Here is a 20,000-nt window from a genome sequence, read left to right as displayed (position 1 = left end):
AATCTATTAGGGGAAAAATATAAAAAAATAAAAAAACATACAATATGCTGGTTGCATAAGCGTGCACACCCTTAAACTAATACTTTGTTGTGTGTGCACACCCTTAAACTAATACTGAAATTATTGAAATCCCTTCTGGATGCTGCCAATAACTAAATAAAATTTACTGCAAAAATACCATGGACAAAATTCAGAGAAATTACCACAAGGTGTACACCTTGAAGTACCTTTCTGGAATTCAAGAACTCAGAGATAGGCCATGCTGCAGTGCTTTTGTATAAATACATGAAACACTGTGGTGGGCTATCTCCACAGCTGTGTTAATCACAAATTAGGCATTCTGGAGAAGAGGCATATGCTAATTAGCTATGTGATGTCCACTGGAACTGCTTACAATGAGGTAATTATGCAGCTGGGTGATTCAGAGAATCCTTCAGTTATATAACTTAGCACAGCTGCTCCTGGCTGCTCGTGGTAATGAACATTGCCAAAAGGCTGTGTTCATCCATCATGGTACAGGTAAATACTGGGGAGTTTAGTGATCAGGAACTGTTAGGGGGGGTGTGATTATCTGTATGTGAGAGTTGGCAGTAAGCTAGCTAATGAGCAGGTATGTTAGGGGTGTGTGTGTGTGTGTGTGTGTGTGTGTGTGTGTGTGTGTGTGTGTGTGTGTGTGTGTGTGTGTGTATGAATGTGTTTATGTTGTGGAGGTTAGGCTGGCTGTCATACTCCTATACATCCTCACCCCTACAGTAATGCTCAAGGTATGCAGCATTGGGTCAGACAGAGCACTAGACACCAGAGTTTAAGGCATTAGTCTAAAGAAGTGGGTCAGGGGACCACTTCTCACCCATGATAACTAAAGATGTGGGACAGGGAGAACATTAGCCACCAGAGATATCCTTTATCATCATGCCTTAATGGCGCATACACATAAAGAGTGTGGGGGGAACCACTACATTCCAGGGAGAACTTTTAAATATTGTGCCTTAATGGCACCTAAAAATAATGCATATGGGGAAACCACTAGACACCAAGAAGAATTCTGAAAACATGGGTCAGTGGGGCAATAGACACAAGGGGTACTCTATATAGCTTGCCTTAATGGCACTTAATTAAAAAAATGGCACAGGGAATTACTAGACACAAGGGATGCTATAAGTAGTGTGCCTTATAGGCACTAAAAGGGATTCTAACCCTGTATCCTCCATCAAGTATGTTAGTCCTCTGCAGCAGCACTAGTGATGTGACATAATAAAATAATAACACTTTTAAAAAAGGTAAATAAAAGGATTCAAACCCTGTACCCTTGCCACAGGAAATCTCAGTAATAATCCAGGGCAGCAGTTTTTTTTTTAAATATAATGAGGATTTCAGACTTTATTCAATGCCAGCAACAATTCACGACATACAGTGGATATAAAAAGTTTGCACACCCCTGTTAAAATGCCAGGTTTTTGTGATATAAAAAATGAAACCACAATAACTCATTTCAAAACTTTTCCCACCTTTAATGTGACCTATAACCTGTACAATTCAATTGAAAAACAAACAAATCTGTTAGGGAAAAAATAAAAAAATGTACAATATGCTGGTTGCATAAGTGTGCACACCCTTAAACTAATACTTTATTGTGTGTGCACATCCTTAAACTGATAATTTGTAGAATCACCTTTTGATTTAATTACAGCATTTAGTCTTCTTGGGTACACTCCTGCCATCAATTAAAGAGACTCTGATTAACCCCAAATAAAGTTCAGCTATCTTAGTAAGATTTTCCTGACATTTACTCAGTTGGCAGCTACAGCAGAAGCCATGGTTTGCAGAGAGCTTACAAAGCATCAAATGGATCTCATTGTTGAAAGATATCAGTCAGGAGAAGGGTACAAAAATATTTCCACAACATTGGATATGCCATGGAACACAGTGAAGACAGACACCAAAGAGTGGAGAAAATATGGGACAACAGTGATGTTGCAAAGAAATGGGCATCCCTCCAAAAGACAAGATGAAAATTAGTCAGCGAGGCTGCCAAGAGACCCACAAGAACACTGAAGGAGCTGCACGAATTTCTGATAAGTACTTGTTGTGTACTACATGTGACAATAATTTCCCATATTCTCCATATGTCTGGACTATGGGGTAGGGTTGCAAGAAGGAAGCCTTTTCTTACACAGAAAAGCATCCAGGCCCAGCTAAAATTTGCAAAACAATGCATCAAGTCTCCCAAAAGCATGTGGGAAAATGTGTTATGGTCTGATGAGACCAAGGTTGAACTTCTTGGCCACAATTCCAAAAGGTACGTTTGGCGCAAAAACAACACTTTGCATCACCAAAAGAACACCATCCCCATGGTGAAGCATGGTGGTGGCAGTATCATACTTTGGGGTTGCTTTTCTTCAGCTGGAACTGGGTCTTTAGTCAAGGTGGAGGGAATTATTAACAGTTCCAAATACTAGTCACTTTTGGTGCAAAACCTTCAGGCATCTGCTAGAAAGCTGAATATGAAGAGGAATTTCACCTTTCAACATGACAATGACCCCAAGCATACATCCAAATCAACAAAAGAATGGCTTCACCAGAAGAAAATTAAAGTTTTGAAATGGCCCAGCCAGAGCCCAGACCTGAATCCAATAGAAAATCTGTGCAGTGACCTGAAGAGGGCTGTGCACAAGAGATGCCCTCACAATCTGACAGATTTGGAGTGCTTTTGCAAGGAAGAGTGGGCAAATATTGTCAAGTCAAGATGTGTCATGCTGATAGACTCCTACCCAAAAAGACTGAATGCTTTAATTAAATCAAAAGGTGCTGAAAATTTCATGTATAAAATAAAAAGAAATTAAAATGAAATTCACTCATTTATTAGTGTCACAGCTTTCTGTTTGGGGATGTCACATAAATTTTCAAAATAGGAGTTTTCATTTCACAGATTTTGCAACACGTTGTTTTGAATATTTGTTTTCCCACCACAAAGCTATCAAAGCTTAATACTTCTATAAAAATGAACATTCAAATTTTATTTATTTTACATTTTGTTGATAGAGTTGGCCTTACTGAGCAGTGTCCATTTTCAGAACTGACCTGGGTAGTATAAAAAGTCAGTGACTTTCTCACTAATAGTGAAATCTGAGAAGATTGTAATATTTTTCAGAGTGCAAGGGTGCAAGTACTTGGTCTCTTGAGGTATTGTTGCTTCATACATGAATTCTGATGCTGTATTTGCACTGATGGCTAAAGCTCTACAGCACTACGTGTGTGATGATATAGCTGTAGCAAGCTGATTGTTACATTTTAGCAAGCAGATTACTACAGTTTCATAGCATAAGAGCTAGCTGTGGTTCTCTATCATCTAACCATTGTTCCAAACAGACATTCAGACTTTTCATAGGTTCATAGGTTCATAGGTAGGTATTAGGCTATCAACCCTAGGGCCTATACAAGCCCAGCCAAAAAGGTACCCTGGCTTTTGCCACCCAAGAAAATTATTTTCCTGTGCCACTGTCGAGCAGAGCCACAGAGGTGATCCCCGGGTAAATTTCCTATTTCCCATCCAGTCATCAAGATTTTTCTTGAAGAGTGCTAATGAGGAGCTTTGTTTTATATAGATAGGTAGTTTATTCCAGAGTATGGGAAGTCTCTGGGACAGGAATCTATCCCTCCGGCATGTTCTGTTTATTGTGGTGACAAGGTTTAGGTCCCTAGAGCGTGTAGCTCTGAGGGATTGGTATTTCTTTAAGTGGAGCATGTCCAACAGCTCTGGGTTTGACATAGCTTTGTATGTTAGGCAGAGATCACCTCTGAGTAGGCGATATGCGACGGAGTAAAGCTGGAGCTTTCTGAGATGGTCTGCGTAGGGCATCTGTTTGAGGCCAGTAATCCTCTTTGTGAGGTATTTCTGCAGCCGTTCCAGTTGTTGTAGATGTCTTGTGAGGTACATACCAAGAGGGGCGTTGTACTCTATAATGGGTCTAATGAGTGATGAGTAGAGGGGAACAATGACCTCTTTTTTTCTGGATGAGAAACCTTTTGTGATGAGGTGTGCCACGTAGAAGGATTTCCTGACTACTGTGGCAATGTGATTATGAAAGGAGAGGCTACTGTCCACCTGTGTCTCAAGGTCTCTTATCACACTTTGGTGTTAAGTATACTACCACCTATGTTGTAGTTCATGGATACAGAGTTTTTACCAAAGGGGATGATAATGCACTTTTTGGCATTGAGCTTGAGGCCATGGCTTTGACACCAGGCATCTGTCTCCGCGAGGTCTTTTTGTAGGATGTCCACATCGTTAGGAGTTTCGATTATGGTTCCTAGTTTGCAGTCATCTGCAAACTTCATTAGCCAAAGACCTTCTGTGTTAGCCTGTGCTTCAGAGAAGTAGATACCAAACAGGAGAGGACCCAGGACTGAACCCTGTGGTACACCACTTGTCACTGGTCTGAAGTCGGATTTGGAGTCTGCTACTTTCACAGTGTGGCTTCTGTCAGTGAGCCAGTTGGCAACCCATTTTGTGACATAAGGGATTTATACCTAGTTTAGTGAGTTTATCTATAATTCCAGAGTGGGAGATGGTGTCAAAAGCCTTGGCAAGATCTAGATAGGCTGTGTGAACCACCTTACCCTTGTCTACGGCTTTGGTGACTGCTTCAAAGAAGTCTATCAGGTTTAGGAGACATGATCTGCCTTTTACAAACCCAAACTGGGTGGGGTCCAGAGTTTGGAGATTACCAATGTCTTTGTTTATAAGTTCCATGATGATACGTTCCATGGCCTTGCAGACTAGACTCGTCAGGCTAATGGGGCGGTAGTTCCCGGGGTCTATGGTGGCTCCCCCTTGTGGAGTGGGATAACCATTGCTGTGCGCCATTCAGCAGGCACAAAGCCTGAGGTGAGGCTATGATTGAACATGGTACTTAGGTGGGGTGCCAGTTCGTTCTGTAGTTCATGTAGAACGCAGCCTGGGATGTTGTCTGGTCCCTTGGATGCTGTGTTCTTGGCTTTGGAGAGTGTGTTTTTTACCTGTGCAGCCATAATTACAGGAACTTTGCATTCTTCCAGTATAGAAATGGGCTCTTTAGGGGTGAGAGGGGGGTAAAGTTAGCACTAAGCTTATCTTCCAGGATGTTGGCCATATCAGTTGGGTCTGTATATTTAGTGCCATTGTGCTGTAACTCAGAGCAGATCTGACTGTTGCCATTGAGATTCTTGACATAGCTATAGAATGTTTGTGGTTGTCTTTAGAATCAGTGACGATTTTGTTTTCGTAACTAGCTTTGTAGGATGTTATCAGGTATCGCAGCTTCTTACTGCGGCTGTCCAGGGAGCTCCTCCACTCGTGAGATTTTACTCTCTTTTGCAACAGTTTCTTCCTTCTGTTGTACAGTTTGTTTATGGCAGGAGACCACCAGATTGGATTCCTTTTTTTGGAGGATAGCGTCTTGGTTCTGTTTGGGATAGCACCATTTTATCTCACTCTACGAGTATGTCTATTTAATTGCATTTATACTTTACACATTTTATAACTGATTTATAGAATTTACTAAATGCCAAAAATGCATTATTGTAACCTTTGGGAAGTCATCTACCTCAGGGAACTACTGCACTGACAATACACCCCTAGGAGTTGACCCAGTTGTTCAGGATTTAGGAACTTACACAGACAGTGTGACCTAACTTTTGACCAACTTTTGACCAACATGTGCCTATTGTTGTAATAAATTTCTTCTATATTGCAGAGTTTAGGGATTAGGGATTGTGTCTAGATCTACGGATGTCATTGCACCCCTTTACTCAGTCATTGAGTATAATGTCCCCTTTGACATGTATCTGTCCAGACACATGAAACAACTGAAATGCCCACAGATATACCTTACTAAAAGGATACAAGGCCTAACCAACACAGACTGACTCAAAGCCCTGTCACTATATTCAGTATCCTACAGACTGCAAAGAGCTGATCTGTGTCAGGCATATAAGTGCCATCTCCTGACCCATTACTGATGGATTTATTGCAAATCAGCAAGTCAAATAGCATCCGAAATAATCAATCTATGGATCTAAACCTTTTCTGCAACATCAACAGAATGGTTTGGAGGGACAGGTATATCACGCAGAGGATACTGATGCTATGAAACAGACTCTCCATCCACATAAAACAAAGTTCATCCCTGTCACTTTTCAAGCACAACTTAGATCTATAGATGGGAAACTGAAACATTACCCCTGGACTGCACTCTCTACTAGTAATGGACAGAGGCATAACCTAAATGTTTTATCCCATGCATAGGTCCCCTCAAGTTATCTATGATACAATCCCAATTATTCTCATTAGGAGTAATATATAATAACTGACCATGGGATGGATAAATCCAAGCTTGAACAAGTGAGGAACTATCTAATTAGTAATTACGACCTTATCTAGCATACTGCTGGGTGAATATCTTCACGTTCATACTACAGTGCATACATAAAGGCACCTGACACATTATCTGGTCAACATGTTTCAACTGACCTCTTCCTAGCACAAAACTAGGTGGTTTGAAATCATAAAGATGGGTTGTAGGTCCTGGACAACCCATCAGCATTTCTTTTAAATAGGCTGGGCTTGTGGGTCACTGCATATTGAAAGTGAAAGTGCTGATTAACACGTTTGTACTGCCATCAGTTTGCCTACTTAACCATTGAAAAAAGGACATGATCTGTTAACAAACTGAAGTGCTTATTTATCAAATAATATTTCAAGGCATAAAAGGCCCATTTTATTGCTAGACTCTCTCTTTCAATAGCTAAGTATCTCCTTTTTGCATTCCACAGTTTCCTACTGATATCATACCTAGAGTGTTCTTCACCTTTAATGTCATGTGATATCACATTCCCAAATCTTCCTCTAATATACCTATCAGCTACAAAAACACTTTAGTAGAATCAGTAATTACTAACATAGGCTCGCAACATAGGATCCATTTTAGTTCATTAAATCCTTCTCACCTTAAGAGACCATTGTACCCTGACAGTAGCTTTTCTTCTTGTGAGATCTGTCAAAGGACTGGAAGTAGTCTCAACATTAGGCACAAACTTCATGTAGTATCCAGTTAATCCAAAATAAGACTTTTATCTGTTATTTGGTAGGGGATACAGGACAGTATTTTAAGGCCTCTGTTGTTTCTAGTCAAATCTTACTGCCTCTTTTCCTATATGGCAGTCTAAATACTTGGCTTCTGCCATAGTTAGTTAACTTTAAAGCCATAATAGTCAAACCTGCATGTATAATGGATTTTAACACAGCCTGCTGTTTGGATAAGTGAACTTCCCAGTTCTCTAAGTGAATGACCACATCATGAATGGGTTTCAATATTTTACCCACCAGCCTCTGAAAGGTGACTGGGGCTCCAAGTAGGCCGGATGGTAACACTTTATATTGAAACAGACCATCAGAAAATACAAAAACTGTTTTTTCTTTGGCAGATAGGATAAGTGGTATCTGACAGTATCCCTTTGCCATGTCCAGTGATGTCAAATGTCTGCCATCCCTAAGTGTTCTATGAACTCATGAATTCTGGGCATGGGATAAGTATCAAACTTTGAACTGCTAGTCAGCCTATAGTCATTACATAATCTAATGCTTCTATCAAGTTTAAAGAGAGGCAGTACTGGGTTACTCCTGTTTTTCTATGACTCTTCAGACATATCTAGTTTGAGCATTTTTCAACTTATTCTCCCACTGTTTTGTGCTTCTTGTACTTTGTAAGGTCTCTGGGTAACTTTTATTCCAGGTATTGCCTCATATTATGTTTTATCAGTTAATTCTGGTATTCGTTTATGTAAATACTCCTTTATATCCTAATAAAAGTTTCTCACATGGCTAGCATATCATTTTCTATCAAACTTTTAAATGATGTCATTTTTTTTCTGCACGTTTCCTTACCAATGTCTAGATACTCTCAGGTGCCTGCTGTACAGAACTTTACAAAAGGATTTCTCTAATTGCAGTATAGGCAGAGATTCTCTGGTCTCTGTGTTATGAACTCCAGCTTGTAAGATCAAAATAGAGCTTTCTTCTTCCTTCTGTTGCCTTAGCACATCAATGTGATACATTTGCTCTTATCTTTTCATTTTCCTGGCTGGCTAACTTTATAGTTAATAACATTTATTATTTTCTTCTCCTCAAATGGCTCCTGTTATATGACCAGTAGTTTGTTTTCTTTGGAGGACACTAACACTAGTGCCTGATCTCATGGGTTAATTCTCTAAGTTAGGTTTTTTATTATAAACTTGCACTTCCTGGCCTCTCTGCATTTGTTACCTTAGTATGTGAATTACTAGCATATCATTTTCCATCAAACTTTTAAATGATTTCATTTTTTTCTGCAAGTTTCCTTACCAATGTCTAGATACTCTCTCAGGTGCCTGCTGTACATAACTTCAAATGGGGTAAGTTAGCTGAAGCTTGTTGTGCTTCTCTGATTGCAAACAGTAAGCAAGGCAATAACTTGCTCCAGTTTTACAGATGTATCAATAACTTACCTTAGCATGAATTTTAGTGTTTTGTTAAACCTTTCTACTTACCATTAGGCTGCAGTCAGTAGATGGATTATTCAACTGTTTCACTTTATAGCACAGACTTAACTGATGCAGTATACCTGCCATAAAGAGAGTGTTTATACCTGCCATAAAGAGAGTGATTGGTCTGTAAATATCTCTTTAGGGACACATACTTTGAAGAATAACAGTAGCAGTTCCATATCAATAGCCTTATCATTAGCTTTGCATAAAGGCACTGCAAAGCTGGAAATTCAATAGCATATTATATTATGAGTAGTTTGTTCTATGACCAATTGCTTGATTTTACTAATGGCTCCATGATTTTCATGGCAGTACATTAAAGTGGGACTTTTATATCCAGGAAGAGATGCAGTTTTCTGGTGTTCTGGATAAGAAGCACAGAAGTTCCCTATATTTTTATTGTGTATGGCTAGTAGAATCTGACTAATACTGTTGCATTAGTTTTTGCCCATCCTCCAGTGAAATAGACAAAAGAATGCAGAGTTCTAAGCCTATTTCTGTTTAGTATTTGATACATATCAAAAATATGAGTGTCAGAGTAGATTTTTTTCTGTGAGAATTATTTCAGGTATTACATCTGTCAAAACAGATTTCAGTAGATGAGAAACTTGTTTGTAATCTGTGAGGCATAGGTAAATGAAGATCATAGCACTGCTTTGTTATAAAACAAAGGATTATGAAACTTTGTTTGCTTGCAGTTAGAAACATAAATGATATATCTTTATGGTTTGTCATTGTCTTGTTACAACATCTGTAATGAATACAGCCTTGTTTGTGTAAAGGAAAACTACTGCATGGATGAAGTAATGATTAACAATATACTGTATACTAATATATGGAGGTGTAACAGCTTTGACATACTCTGAATGATGATTGTATATTTTTACTGTCAATTAAAATTATGGACTATGATTGGAAAGTATTTTCCAGAAGATACATGAGACAAGTCCATACTTTGTTTCAGTACTTAAAGTCTGTAGTTCTGCCATGATTGATAACATTACATTAATCTTCACAGAACTTTGCACTATGTGTAATCTTAGTTTCCTGCCATTTTATTCTGAATTATAAATCTCTTGCCTTAAGTTGCTTTCATATCTTGATGAATATACTGAAGATGGACAGTAACAAGGAACCTCTTGTGTTTGTGTCTAACAAATGAAAAGTTCTTAGTGCTTTATTTTGAAAGCAGCATCACTTTGTAAGAATGTTTTGCTTGCTTCAGTATTATATAACCCCACTTTTTAAGTTATATTTTGTTTGACTCATTATATTATATTATATCATTTTTGATAGACAGTGTTACCTTGTTACAACTTCTGATCCTAGAGTGGAAAGAAAACATATAATTTTGTGCTTATTTATTTCAAAATACAAGTCTTTAGTTTAATAACTTTTTTCTTCTTCACCATAGGTTTGTTACCAGCCTTGTGCATTATGGGCTATCCCTAAATGTTGGCAGTTTTGGTGTGGACATTTATCTTACACAGTTCATATTTGGTCTTGTGGAGCTACCAGCTCGCTTGGGATGCATATTTCTCTTGGAAAAGTTTGGAAGGAAGATATGTCAGGCCTTCTCTTTAATACTGGCTGGTTCTGTTTACTTACTTATTATTGCTGTCCCAAAAGGTAAACACCAGAAGTCATTGAACTGTTCCTTTCTGAGAGATTTACTGTAACTGTAAGTTAATTGCACATATTTTATAAACTTCACATTAGAGGATTTTCTTTTTCTTGATGAGTTTACACACTACAGCCACCAATGGAACTTATAGTACTGTACATAGTGTGTTTGCTAGATCTAGGCAGAATTCAGAAAACTTATCTTACAATTTTGCTTTTTTTTGTACTAAGCTGTTAGGCTAATGCTGAATGACAGTGAGATTCTAAAAGATGGCGCCAAACAGAGCCCTTATTAATAACTGATGAATGTACTAAATCCTGTGGTTACTTACTGCATCTCACTTTCATTGAATAGCCATTTACCTCCAGCCACCTGATCTCATAGTGACTTATTTCAGCCAGGGGATCTTTGTGGGCTGCACAACACACTGGGTTGCCGAGAAGTGTTTGCATACTGAAAGATAAATGATGACAATTTTATTTTGAAAGAAGTTCTAGCTACCAGAACTATATAGCTGTGTTATTTATATCTTTAAATTACAGTCTGCAAATTTCCTTACTGGTGACTTGATTTTTTCAGCATGCATCATTGAATCATAAATAAAACTCAGCATTATATGATTGAATTTTATCCAATCACACATCACACTTTATTATGTTACTAGACAGCAAAAGCTTGCCTGACTTACAGGTTCCTTATGCTTAGTGATCATTAGGTTTCAGAATCATGAATGACCTCTGCTGTACACTTCTTAGCTGTAGATGCCCCCTTGCAGCTAAGCAAAGGAGTTTGTGAAGCCAGTCCATGCCTTTTACTATATAATACTGAGATTGTTTAAGGTCTTAAAAGTATGCCTTTTTGCAGATGACAGCTAAAATCTGCAGTAACGTGATATGGGATGTAGATGATTCACTGATGATGAGGGATTTGACAAGGCAAGAGTAATGGCAAGAAACATGGTAGCCAAAAATCCTCAGAGTAAAAATGCAGAGTAATACATCTAGAAAAAAATGTAGGCAAAGAGTACACATATGAAACAAGGGGTCCACTTCACATGACTGAAAACTCAAAATACTGAAATTCATTTGACCGAGACCACAATCCCGAGTTTTCAAAACACCAAAAACTCATTTGACTGACTTTCATTATAATAAAAGCTGACACTGCTAAATTTCAAAATACCAAATGGCAGTGTGTACAGTACTGTAGGATAAGTAAAGGGTATATGCCCTCTTCCCACTGTAGTGTGATCCTGGAGTTAGTATATATAGCTTGGGGGGTGTGGGGTATAGCCCTCCCTCCACCTAGTTTGGTTTTATATCATCCGTTTTTTGTTAATAAGATAAGTAAGTAGTTTTTAATTTTGGAAAAAGTTAGTTGTTGGTGTTGTATGTGTGCATTATTTTCTTTTATAGTTCTCATTTGGTGAGATTAATTGTTGGTGATATTGCATGGATTATTTGGTAATGTGAACCTAAGTTTTGTGATTGTTAATGTTGTTTGTGATGAAATGTTTAGTATTCATGGATCTGTGCATTTTTTGTTATGTTAAGCAATTCTTGGGTGAAAGGAAACACACGTCATGTCTATGGCTTAAAATTTAGTATTTGGAAATTCAGCATTTTAAGCTTTCATTATAATGAAAGTCAGTCAAATGAGTTTTCAGTATTTTGAAAATTCGGGATTGTGGTCTCAGTCAAATGAATTTCAGTATTTTGAGTTTTCTATCATGTGAAGTGGACCCGAAATAAGTAGTATAAGAAGTTGGCAAGGACTTAGACTGATTGTATCAGATGACCTAAATGTAATTGAAGATGTATGAATAATTAGCAAGGAGGGTTAGGAATACCAGACTGCACATTAGGTGGTTATCAAAGGAGAAAGAAAGGAACTCTGTGTAAACAGTCGGAGAGGTATCGTCTGATTACTGTATGTAATGCTAGTGATTCCTAGTGATGCTAGTGATTCCTAACACTTTGAGAAAGTAGACATAAGAGAAACAATTTTGAATCTTGCAAGAAAAATGGCGCACATTCTACAAAAAAAAATAGATAGAGAGCCCAAAACAATTCAAATGCAAGCTGTTCAAGAAAGCTGGAATGGGGCACACATTTATAGTATCTGTGAAGAGTTAGCAGACTCCAGAATTGAAACACTTCAGAAAATCTAATATTAAGACAATAAAAAAATGCAGTTTCAAGATAAAAGAGGGCATATGTGAAGAAGTATTTTTTTCAGGAAAAGACTAGTAGATACATACAGCAGCCTTCATAGCAATGGTACGTGGATGGAAACAGTGAGGTACTGAGGTATTATTTGGAGAGAAGTTAGTTCTGATAAGAAGTGGGAAGAACTAGGCAACTAACAGTACTAGTGAATAAGGAAATGGCAGTTTAAATGGTCCAAGTTAACTTTATCTGCTGCCATACCATGGGTCTGTCAATGTGAGCTGGCTTAACCCAAGTAAAAGTAGACTAAATTATGAAAAGAGTGTCAATAATTTTATATTTTAACAAAAGTCTGATTTGCTAGCAGGAAATAGCAGATGAGTGTATGCAGATTTACATATCTGTGTAACAGATCACATACTCTATGTAAAATCAGCTCTGCTGTGTTAATGTTTTACAGTGTTTGCTACAAATTTCAAGTCTACAGATAAGCTTCACTTCATGCATTATATTTGTAAAAAGCAGTGTACCCCAGGAATCAGTCTTGGCACCTCTGCTGTTTGGGATATACTTCTCGGAGGTGCAGGCCAAATCTAGTGGGCTATGGCTGACCAAGTTTGCAGATGACTGCAAGCTGGCTGCTGTCATCAATTCTCCTAGTGATGTGGACATCCTCCAAGAAGGTCTCACCCAAACAAATGACTGGTGCCAGAAACATGGCCTCAAACTGAATGCCAAAAATGCATCATCATCCCTTTTAGGGAGAGTGACATCCCCACAAATTATGACATTGATAATAAGGTGCTAAGCACGCAGTCAGTCGTGAGGAACTTGGGCACCCAGGCTGATATCAAACTGACTTTTGCCCATCATATTGCCTCCGTTGTATGGAAAGCTTCTGCATGGCCCACCTCATTAGTAAGGGTGTCTCATCCAAGGATAAGGTGGTCATGACATCCCTGTATTCTTCCCTTATAAGACCCATTATTGAGTACAATGCCCCTTTTGGCATGTACCTCACAAAGCATATGCAGCAGCTGGAGAGACCATAGACGTTCCTCACCCGGAGAATCCAGGGCCTCAAACATCTACCCTACACAGATAGGCTAAAATCCCTGTCCCTCTACTCAGTTTCCTACAGACTCCTCAGAAGTGACCTCTGCCTGGCATACAAAGCAATCTCAGACCCCACCCTGATGGGACTGCTGCATATCTGCAAGTCAAACTCCACTCAAGTAAGCCACACTTGTGACCTCAATCTGGTATGTAACATCAATAGGACTTGTTGGTGGGACAGATTTATGTCCCAGAGACTCCCCCTATTATGGAATAGACTCCATCTCCATGTAAAGCACAGTACCTCATTAAACCTTTTTAAGTGCAACCTGGATAACTGGATGGAGAACAGAAAATACACCCCTGGGATTCTACCTGTGTCCCTGCAGGACAGTGGCATAGGGTACTGACTTATTGGAACATGGACTGAATTCTTGGCTAGGCTTGTAAGGGCTTCAGGGCCAATAGCCTAGTATCTTCCTATGATCCTATGTAACTATTATTACTATTGCCTTATAAATTCACCTTTCATAAGGGCATTGTGCACTTGTGTATGCATTATACTATTGATATAACTTGGCCTTGCTAAGCTGTCTGAATTCTACCTCTCCTTGCCTGCCCATAACTCAGCCTTCTTCTCTTTGTTGTCATAGCTCATTGCAGCTGAATGCCCTCCAGGTGTAGCATCTCTAAGCCACTGAGAACCTGATTGCTTTGGGTCCGCCCCCACTTGTGTGAGCAAGGAATCCTCTCACTCCAGCTAAAAGCAAAGAAAACTCTAACCAGCAAACATACAAAAATAGACTTTGTTTCTTTGTTGTCATAGCTCATTGCAGCTGGAAGCCTCCAGGTGTAGCATCTCTAAGCCACTGAGGACCTGATTGCTTTGGGTCCCCCCCCTCCTTTTGTGAGCAAGGAATATTCTCACTCCAGCTAAAAGCAAACTCTAACCAGCAATCATCCAGAAATAGACTGCAGCCCCTGGTTTAACTCCAGGAACGTTATTGTTGCCGCTTGTGTATTAGCCATTGAGGACCTGATCGCTTTGGGTCCCCCCCACTTGTGTGAGCAAGGAATCCTCTCACTTCAGCTAAAAGCAAAGAAAATATAACCAGCAATCATCCAAAAATAGACTGCAGCCCCTGGTTTAACTCCAGGAACCTTGTTGTTGCCCCTTGTGTAGTAGCCACTGAGGACCTGATTGCTTTGGGTCACTCCCCCACACCCCCCAACACACACACACACACACTTGTGTGAGCAAGGAATCCTCTCACTCCAGCTAAAAGCAAAGAACACTCTAACCAGCAATCATCCAAAAATAGACTGCAGCCCCTGGTTTAACTCCAGGAACCTTGTTGTTGCCGCTTATGTAGTGTAGGTGCCAGCTTTTGTAACTACTGTTATGCCTTGCTAAAATCTGTTACAGTCAGCTAGAGTGCATACCCCAAGGGCAATAGCTGCAAACCTTCTTCTTCTTAGCCCACCCCCACACCTTTCATTCCATTTCACTGTTGATAATTTGTTATATGTGAAGGTATTTATCCCCTCTCAATAGTCATAGCCTTCAGTCCCTCCTCCTCAATACTTGTTCTTCACGAAACACCAAACAGAGGTGCAAAGTCTGCAGCTGCTTTTATCTTTAGCTACATTGTGCAGCAAACAATGAGCAAAGGGAAATACAAATATAAAAGAGAATAAAATCTGCCATTGCAGACTAGTAAGCAGCATACAACTTCCACCTGTGGTGTATCCCTACACATAGTATTTCTTGGAGAAACCTTCCAGTCCTTGAACAAGGGTGCCTATATGTTTACCTTATTTCCTTGGCTGTCCTTGATAATTAGCTAGGTTTAGCAGAGTCCCTTGGATTCTCCCCTGCTACTTTAAATTCCAATTGCAGGTTTCTCTCCCTTCCCCCACCCCCAAGTGATTGCTCAGGTACAACACACCAAAGGTTTTAAAAACCCTGGATGCCATATTTGCTCTAATTGCAGCTGAAAGCCCTCCAGGTGTAGCATCTCTAGTAAGTGACAGTATTATTTTTCTTTTTTTCAGTGTTGTATTCCACACTGTAAACTCACTGTCCCAGCATGGAGTAGAACAATAATTTCTTTCTAAGGTAGCTTTCCAGTTATTTTTTATTTTTGCTGGTTTAGTTTATATTTGTATATTAGAAGCTTATGTTTTTGTTTTTGCTAGCTCCCAATTTCAGTAAACCTGATTCAGAGTTCCTCTGAATGATAGTTTAGACTACTTTATAATGTCACTGTACTACTAGCTTAAAAGTGATTCCAATAGCTTCTTTCAAAAATAAGGGCATGAATATAAGCTACTTTATTAATTGTGTCTTCATGTAAAGCTTTTTTGTTTAATTGTCATAACTACCTGCTATGTGCGAACTTTTTTTCTCTCCTCCATGTTTGCCTTTCTTTCAACCTAAAGTACCCTGCTCCCCATTGCACTGTTCCTGATATAGTTTCTAAGAACCTACCTACCTGGTGACAAAGGACCCTATCTAAATACCTGCAGTTTCATCTAACAGCCTTATTTTCCCTGCACCCTCTTTCAAGGAAGCAAGAAAGTATGTGGTTGTCTAAGTCCTGCTTGTAAAGCTGACTACCACCTACTATTGCTTCAGAGGTTCTAAAGTATGCTACGAGCCTGAACAGCCAGCAGCCTTTACCCCCCCTCCTATCTACCCTGTATGCAACAAACCTTTTCTACTTTATAATAACCCTCTTTACTAGCTATCACTCCTTCCCTAGTTCTAAACCAGCTAGCTCCCTTACATACTTACCTGCAATACTAGATCTGCCCACTAGTTGGCACCCTTATCCCATCCTTTATCTCCTGCTTATCCTGCTGTATTTATTCTGTAATTACCCTACATATCTTAAGTCCTAGACCTGCTCTTATTTTCTCACTTACCCTTTACTTCAACTGTCTACACCCACCTGTTTTTTTCTCAGACTTCTGTTTTATCTCTCATCTTTCCCACTCCTAACTTGCCTAACTTTTCCTCAGTTACTAGCATTGCTGATAGTTTCTTCTTTAGCTTCTCCTTCACTTGACTCTACCCGCTTTGTTCACCCAGTGGGCTCACTCCTCTCCCCTACCCTACCCCCAAATCAAACCCACCCCCAGGGGTCCTACTGTTCTACCATCTAACCACACCCCTTCCCTCTTCCACCAATCACAAACCCTTCACCATTGGCCACTTAACTCAAATTCCCTCCTTTCACTTACCACTCCCTATCTCTCCCACTACACCCTCCACCTATTCCTTTCCACACCTAGAATACCTCCAAACCTATAACTGCAACCTAACAACTTACCCTCCAGATGTATAAGCTACCCATCCCAGCCCTCTTACAGAGGTTACTCATACTTACACTTCTACCACCTCTAACTTTAGCTTACTTGCTAACCTCCTATGAACACCCATTATATCCACACCTTCTCTACCTCAATAAGCTATCTACCTCTTCTTCTCTACCTATTTTCACTAACCATGTTAACATAACATCTACACCCAGCTATCTACTAGCAAAATACCATACGATAGCCCACATCAGATATGACTCTCCTAATCTCAGAAAATCTCTACCTCTATATAGTAAATTCCCAAATCTTAGACTTCAAACACTACTCTTCTCTTTAAAAGATGGAGACATTCACCCAAACCCAGGCCCAACAACTGCTACTACCACTCAGCTCCTCAACCCCAACCCCTCTACTATCCATTCCCTTACCAAACCACCTAATTCACTCTTATTAGCTCACCTCAACATACGTAACATTAATAACAAAGTTGCACAACTCCATGCTCTCTTGGAAGTCTACTCCTTTGACATTCTTTGTTTAACAGAAACTTGGTTAAAACTTGTAACTAAAGACAATGAAGTCATCCCACCCGGTTATAATATTTTGCAACTTGACCATGCAACCAAAAAGGGTGGTGGTGTAGCTATCCTATTTAAATCTGGGTTACAGATTACTACCTACAACTATAAACCACCTCATGACTCCAACACTGAAATTCTTATTACCAAGCTTCAACTTAACACATTCAAATCCATCTATATTATCTGTATCTATCTTCCTCCTGATAATAACATTGCCACCATAGAAAATATCCTTTGTTTGTTATCCCAAAATATATCTTAAGAAACCATAATCCTAGGTTATTTTAACATTGATTGGAAGTGTTGTAGCAGTAGCCACCCTACCAGCCATATTAACCTTTTTGGTTTTGCTCAAACCATTACCTCCCCTACTAGGATAAACAAGCCTAATAAGAAAGAAAGTACCTTACATTGGATTCTCATAAAAAATCATCCCCAGACATATGAAGCTGAAACCCTCCCTGATGATGTAAGTGACCACTCACTAACCTACATCATCAGGCTTAAATCCAATCTACCTAATCCAACCATATCTAGGACAATGAGAACCAAAAAAAACTTCAACCCCAATCTCTTCCAGAGAGAACAAAGAGCATGTAACTGGTCTCCCTTAAAATACCTCACACTGTAGCTCCCTCCCTGAAGTAACCACCTCACCAGTCCTGGCTGCAAGTGTGTGGTTCTGTCTGGGTCTCCCCCAGGCTACCAAACCAACATGCTTGTCTCCAAGCATGACTGTGTGTAACTGCATGAGCATATGGTACTGCATTATCAAAATTATTCCCTGTCAGGACATCTGCAGGTATATCCTCAAACACACCTACTTGCTGGCTTCCTTTTCCACCCTCCCAGTCAAGGTGAACCCTAGACAAAGGTATTTGGAATGGGGTGCCCCCCCAAAAAAGTTTTGACTAGAGTAGACTGCCCAGGCAAGTAATGTTCTTTGTAACCATTGCAGGCTTCACAATGACTATGTCAGAGGCTGTGTCTCTATTAGCAATGGCCACTTTGCCATTCACTATGATAGGATATAAACTTTGGTGGTAGTTTGGTATCCTTGTTATCTCAAGACAACCTACTGTTGGCATTTTGACCTTCCCACTTACTGACTCCCTCACCTTTTGTTCCACATCTTGCCTTTGTGGACATCTATATGCTACATGGCCCCACTGTTTACATTCAAAACATTTAACCCTACGTCCTGGACATGTACCTGGACTACTGGCTTCCTCTGCTACTGGCAGATTCTGTTGGGGCAGTGTAGGCTGCCTACCATGGGTTCCTTTAGACCCATGAGTAGGACTGGGTGTCCCTTTCCTGTGCATGGATGCCCTGCTTGCTAGGTATAGGTCTCCCTTCCTCCCCAACTCATCTGAAGTAGCACATGTTCTATCAGCAAACCAGCTCCTATATGTCCTCAGGCAAAGTGCTAAGGACTTGTTCTCTCACCAAAATGGCTGCCAGCCCTTCAAAAGTGGTGACCTGACATCCACTCACCCACCTATGAAAATAAGTGCCCAGTTCAGCAACATATTCACACACACATTCATCTGCCTTGCGTCTATGCTCACAAAATCTTTTCCTATAAGCTTCAGGTATTAGCCTAAAAAATCATAGCAAACAATTCTTTACAGCAGTGTAATTAAAAAAATCATGATCAGATAGTTTAGACAGCACAGGGGTCAGGAACCATACCCAGAGCCTTTGGCCACCATCATACTGTTTACTTACCCTCTCAAGCATATGAATGAAACTATCAAAATTACCCCTCTCTGTAAATTGAGGAAGACACTCACTGACCTTTTGTTCTTCTGGGGTCCAGTTACTCCCTTCCCCATTACCTCCATGACTCTGGTGAAGAGTCAGCATCTCCTTTTCATGTTGCCTCTGCCTCTCCTTCTCCTCAGCTTCTATTTCCAAATGCCTGGCCTCCAACTTAAGTATCTTTAGCTGCAGATGGATTTTTTCAGTCGTCTGTAGAAAGGTTGAGCTGTCCATTCTCTGAGTGTTATACATCTCCATGGCCAGTCTGATTGTCCTCCTCATTGCTATTTTCTAATGCAGCTGTGACCAAAGCTGCAATCATGTCTGCTTTAGTCAGGTTTCCATGGGCCAGTCCTTTAGCCTGGCACATCTCAGCCAACTGGCTCCTTGTCACCTTGCCATACTCCTCTGCTGACATGCTTGCCTGCTTTCCCTGACTAACTAATTTAACAAAAGTAATAAAACAATTGTGATCTGAACTCTGAATGTTCAGTGCATGCCTGATTTAGAGTACAAAAACACCTTTAGTGATCACTGTATGCAAGCTACAGGAATTAACTATCCACACCACTACAAGCCAATTAATATCTGATGTGGCTAACTCACCACAATCAAACAATTAATATTTGATGTGGATATCCCACCACTGCCGAACAATTAATATGTGACACATGTGCACTGACCCAGTAATCATGGAGTCTCAATCCTCACCACTAACACCAGTGAGGGGCATCCACATTGGGAGGATAACAAGTACACACACAGTAAAGTACAAATTCCCTTAAGAGCACACAGAGATCACATTCAGTCTGGGGCAGGAATCTTCCTTTCTCTTCACATTCCCAGTAAGACTCCCCACTGGCACAACTATAGATTGGAGTCCTTAGCCAGGATACAAGGCAAGTCCTCCCAGCACACTCT

The 20,000-nt window shown here is 39.9% G+C and overlaps 1 protein-coding gene across 1 annotated transcript in view; it reads left to right on the top strand.

Annotated features, from left to right (window-relative positions):
* The window catches only part of LOC122797751 (solute carrier family 22 member 13-like), an 843,707-nt gene that overhangs the window by 532,737 nt on the left and 290,970 nt on the right, over positions 1-20,000 (top strand). The window contains exon 7 of the mRNA XM_044066275.1: positions 9,977-10,191. Within this exon, the coding sequence (XP_043922210.1) occupies positions 9,977-10,191 (215 nt within the window). The remainder of the gene's footprint in view (positions 1-9,976; positions 10,192-20,000) is intronic.

This window comes from Protopterus annectens, chromosome 3.part1 (genome assembly GCF_019279795.1).
Source record: "Protopterus annectens isolate FY-2018-M chromosome 3.part1, PAN1.0, whole genome shotgun sequence".
Classification (NCBI taxonomy): domain Eukaryota; kingdom Metazoa; phylum Chordata; order Ceratodontiformes; family Protopteridae; genus Protopterus; species Protopterus annectens.
Note: the sequence above shows the minus strand (reverse complement) of the source record. Positions and strands in the feature narration are given on the sequence as shown.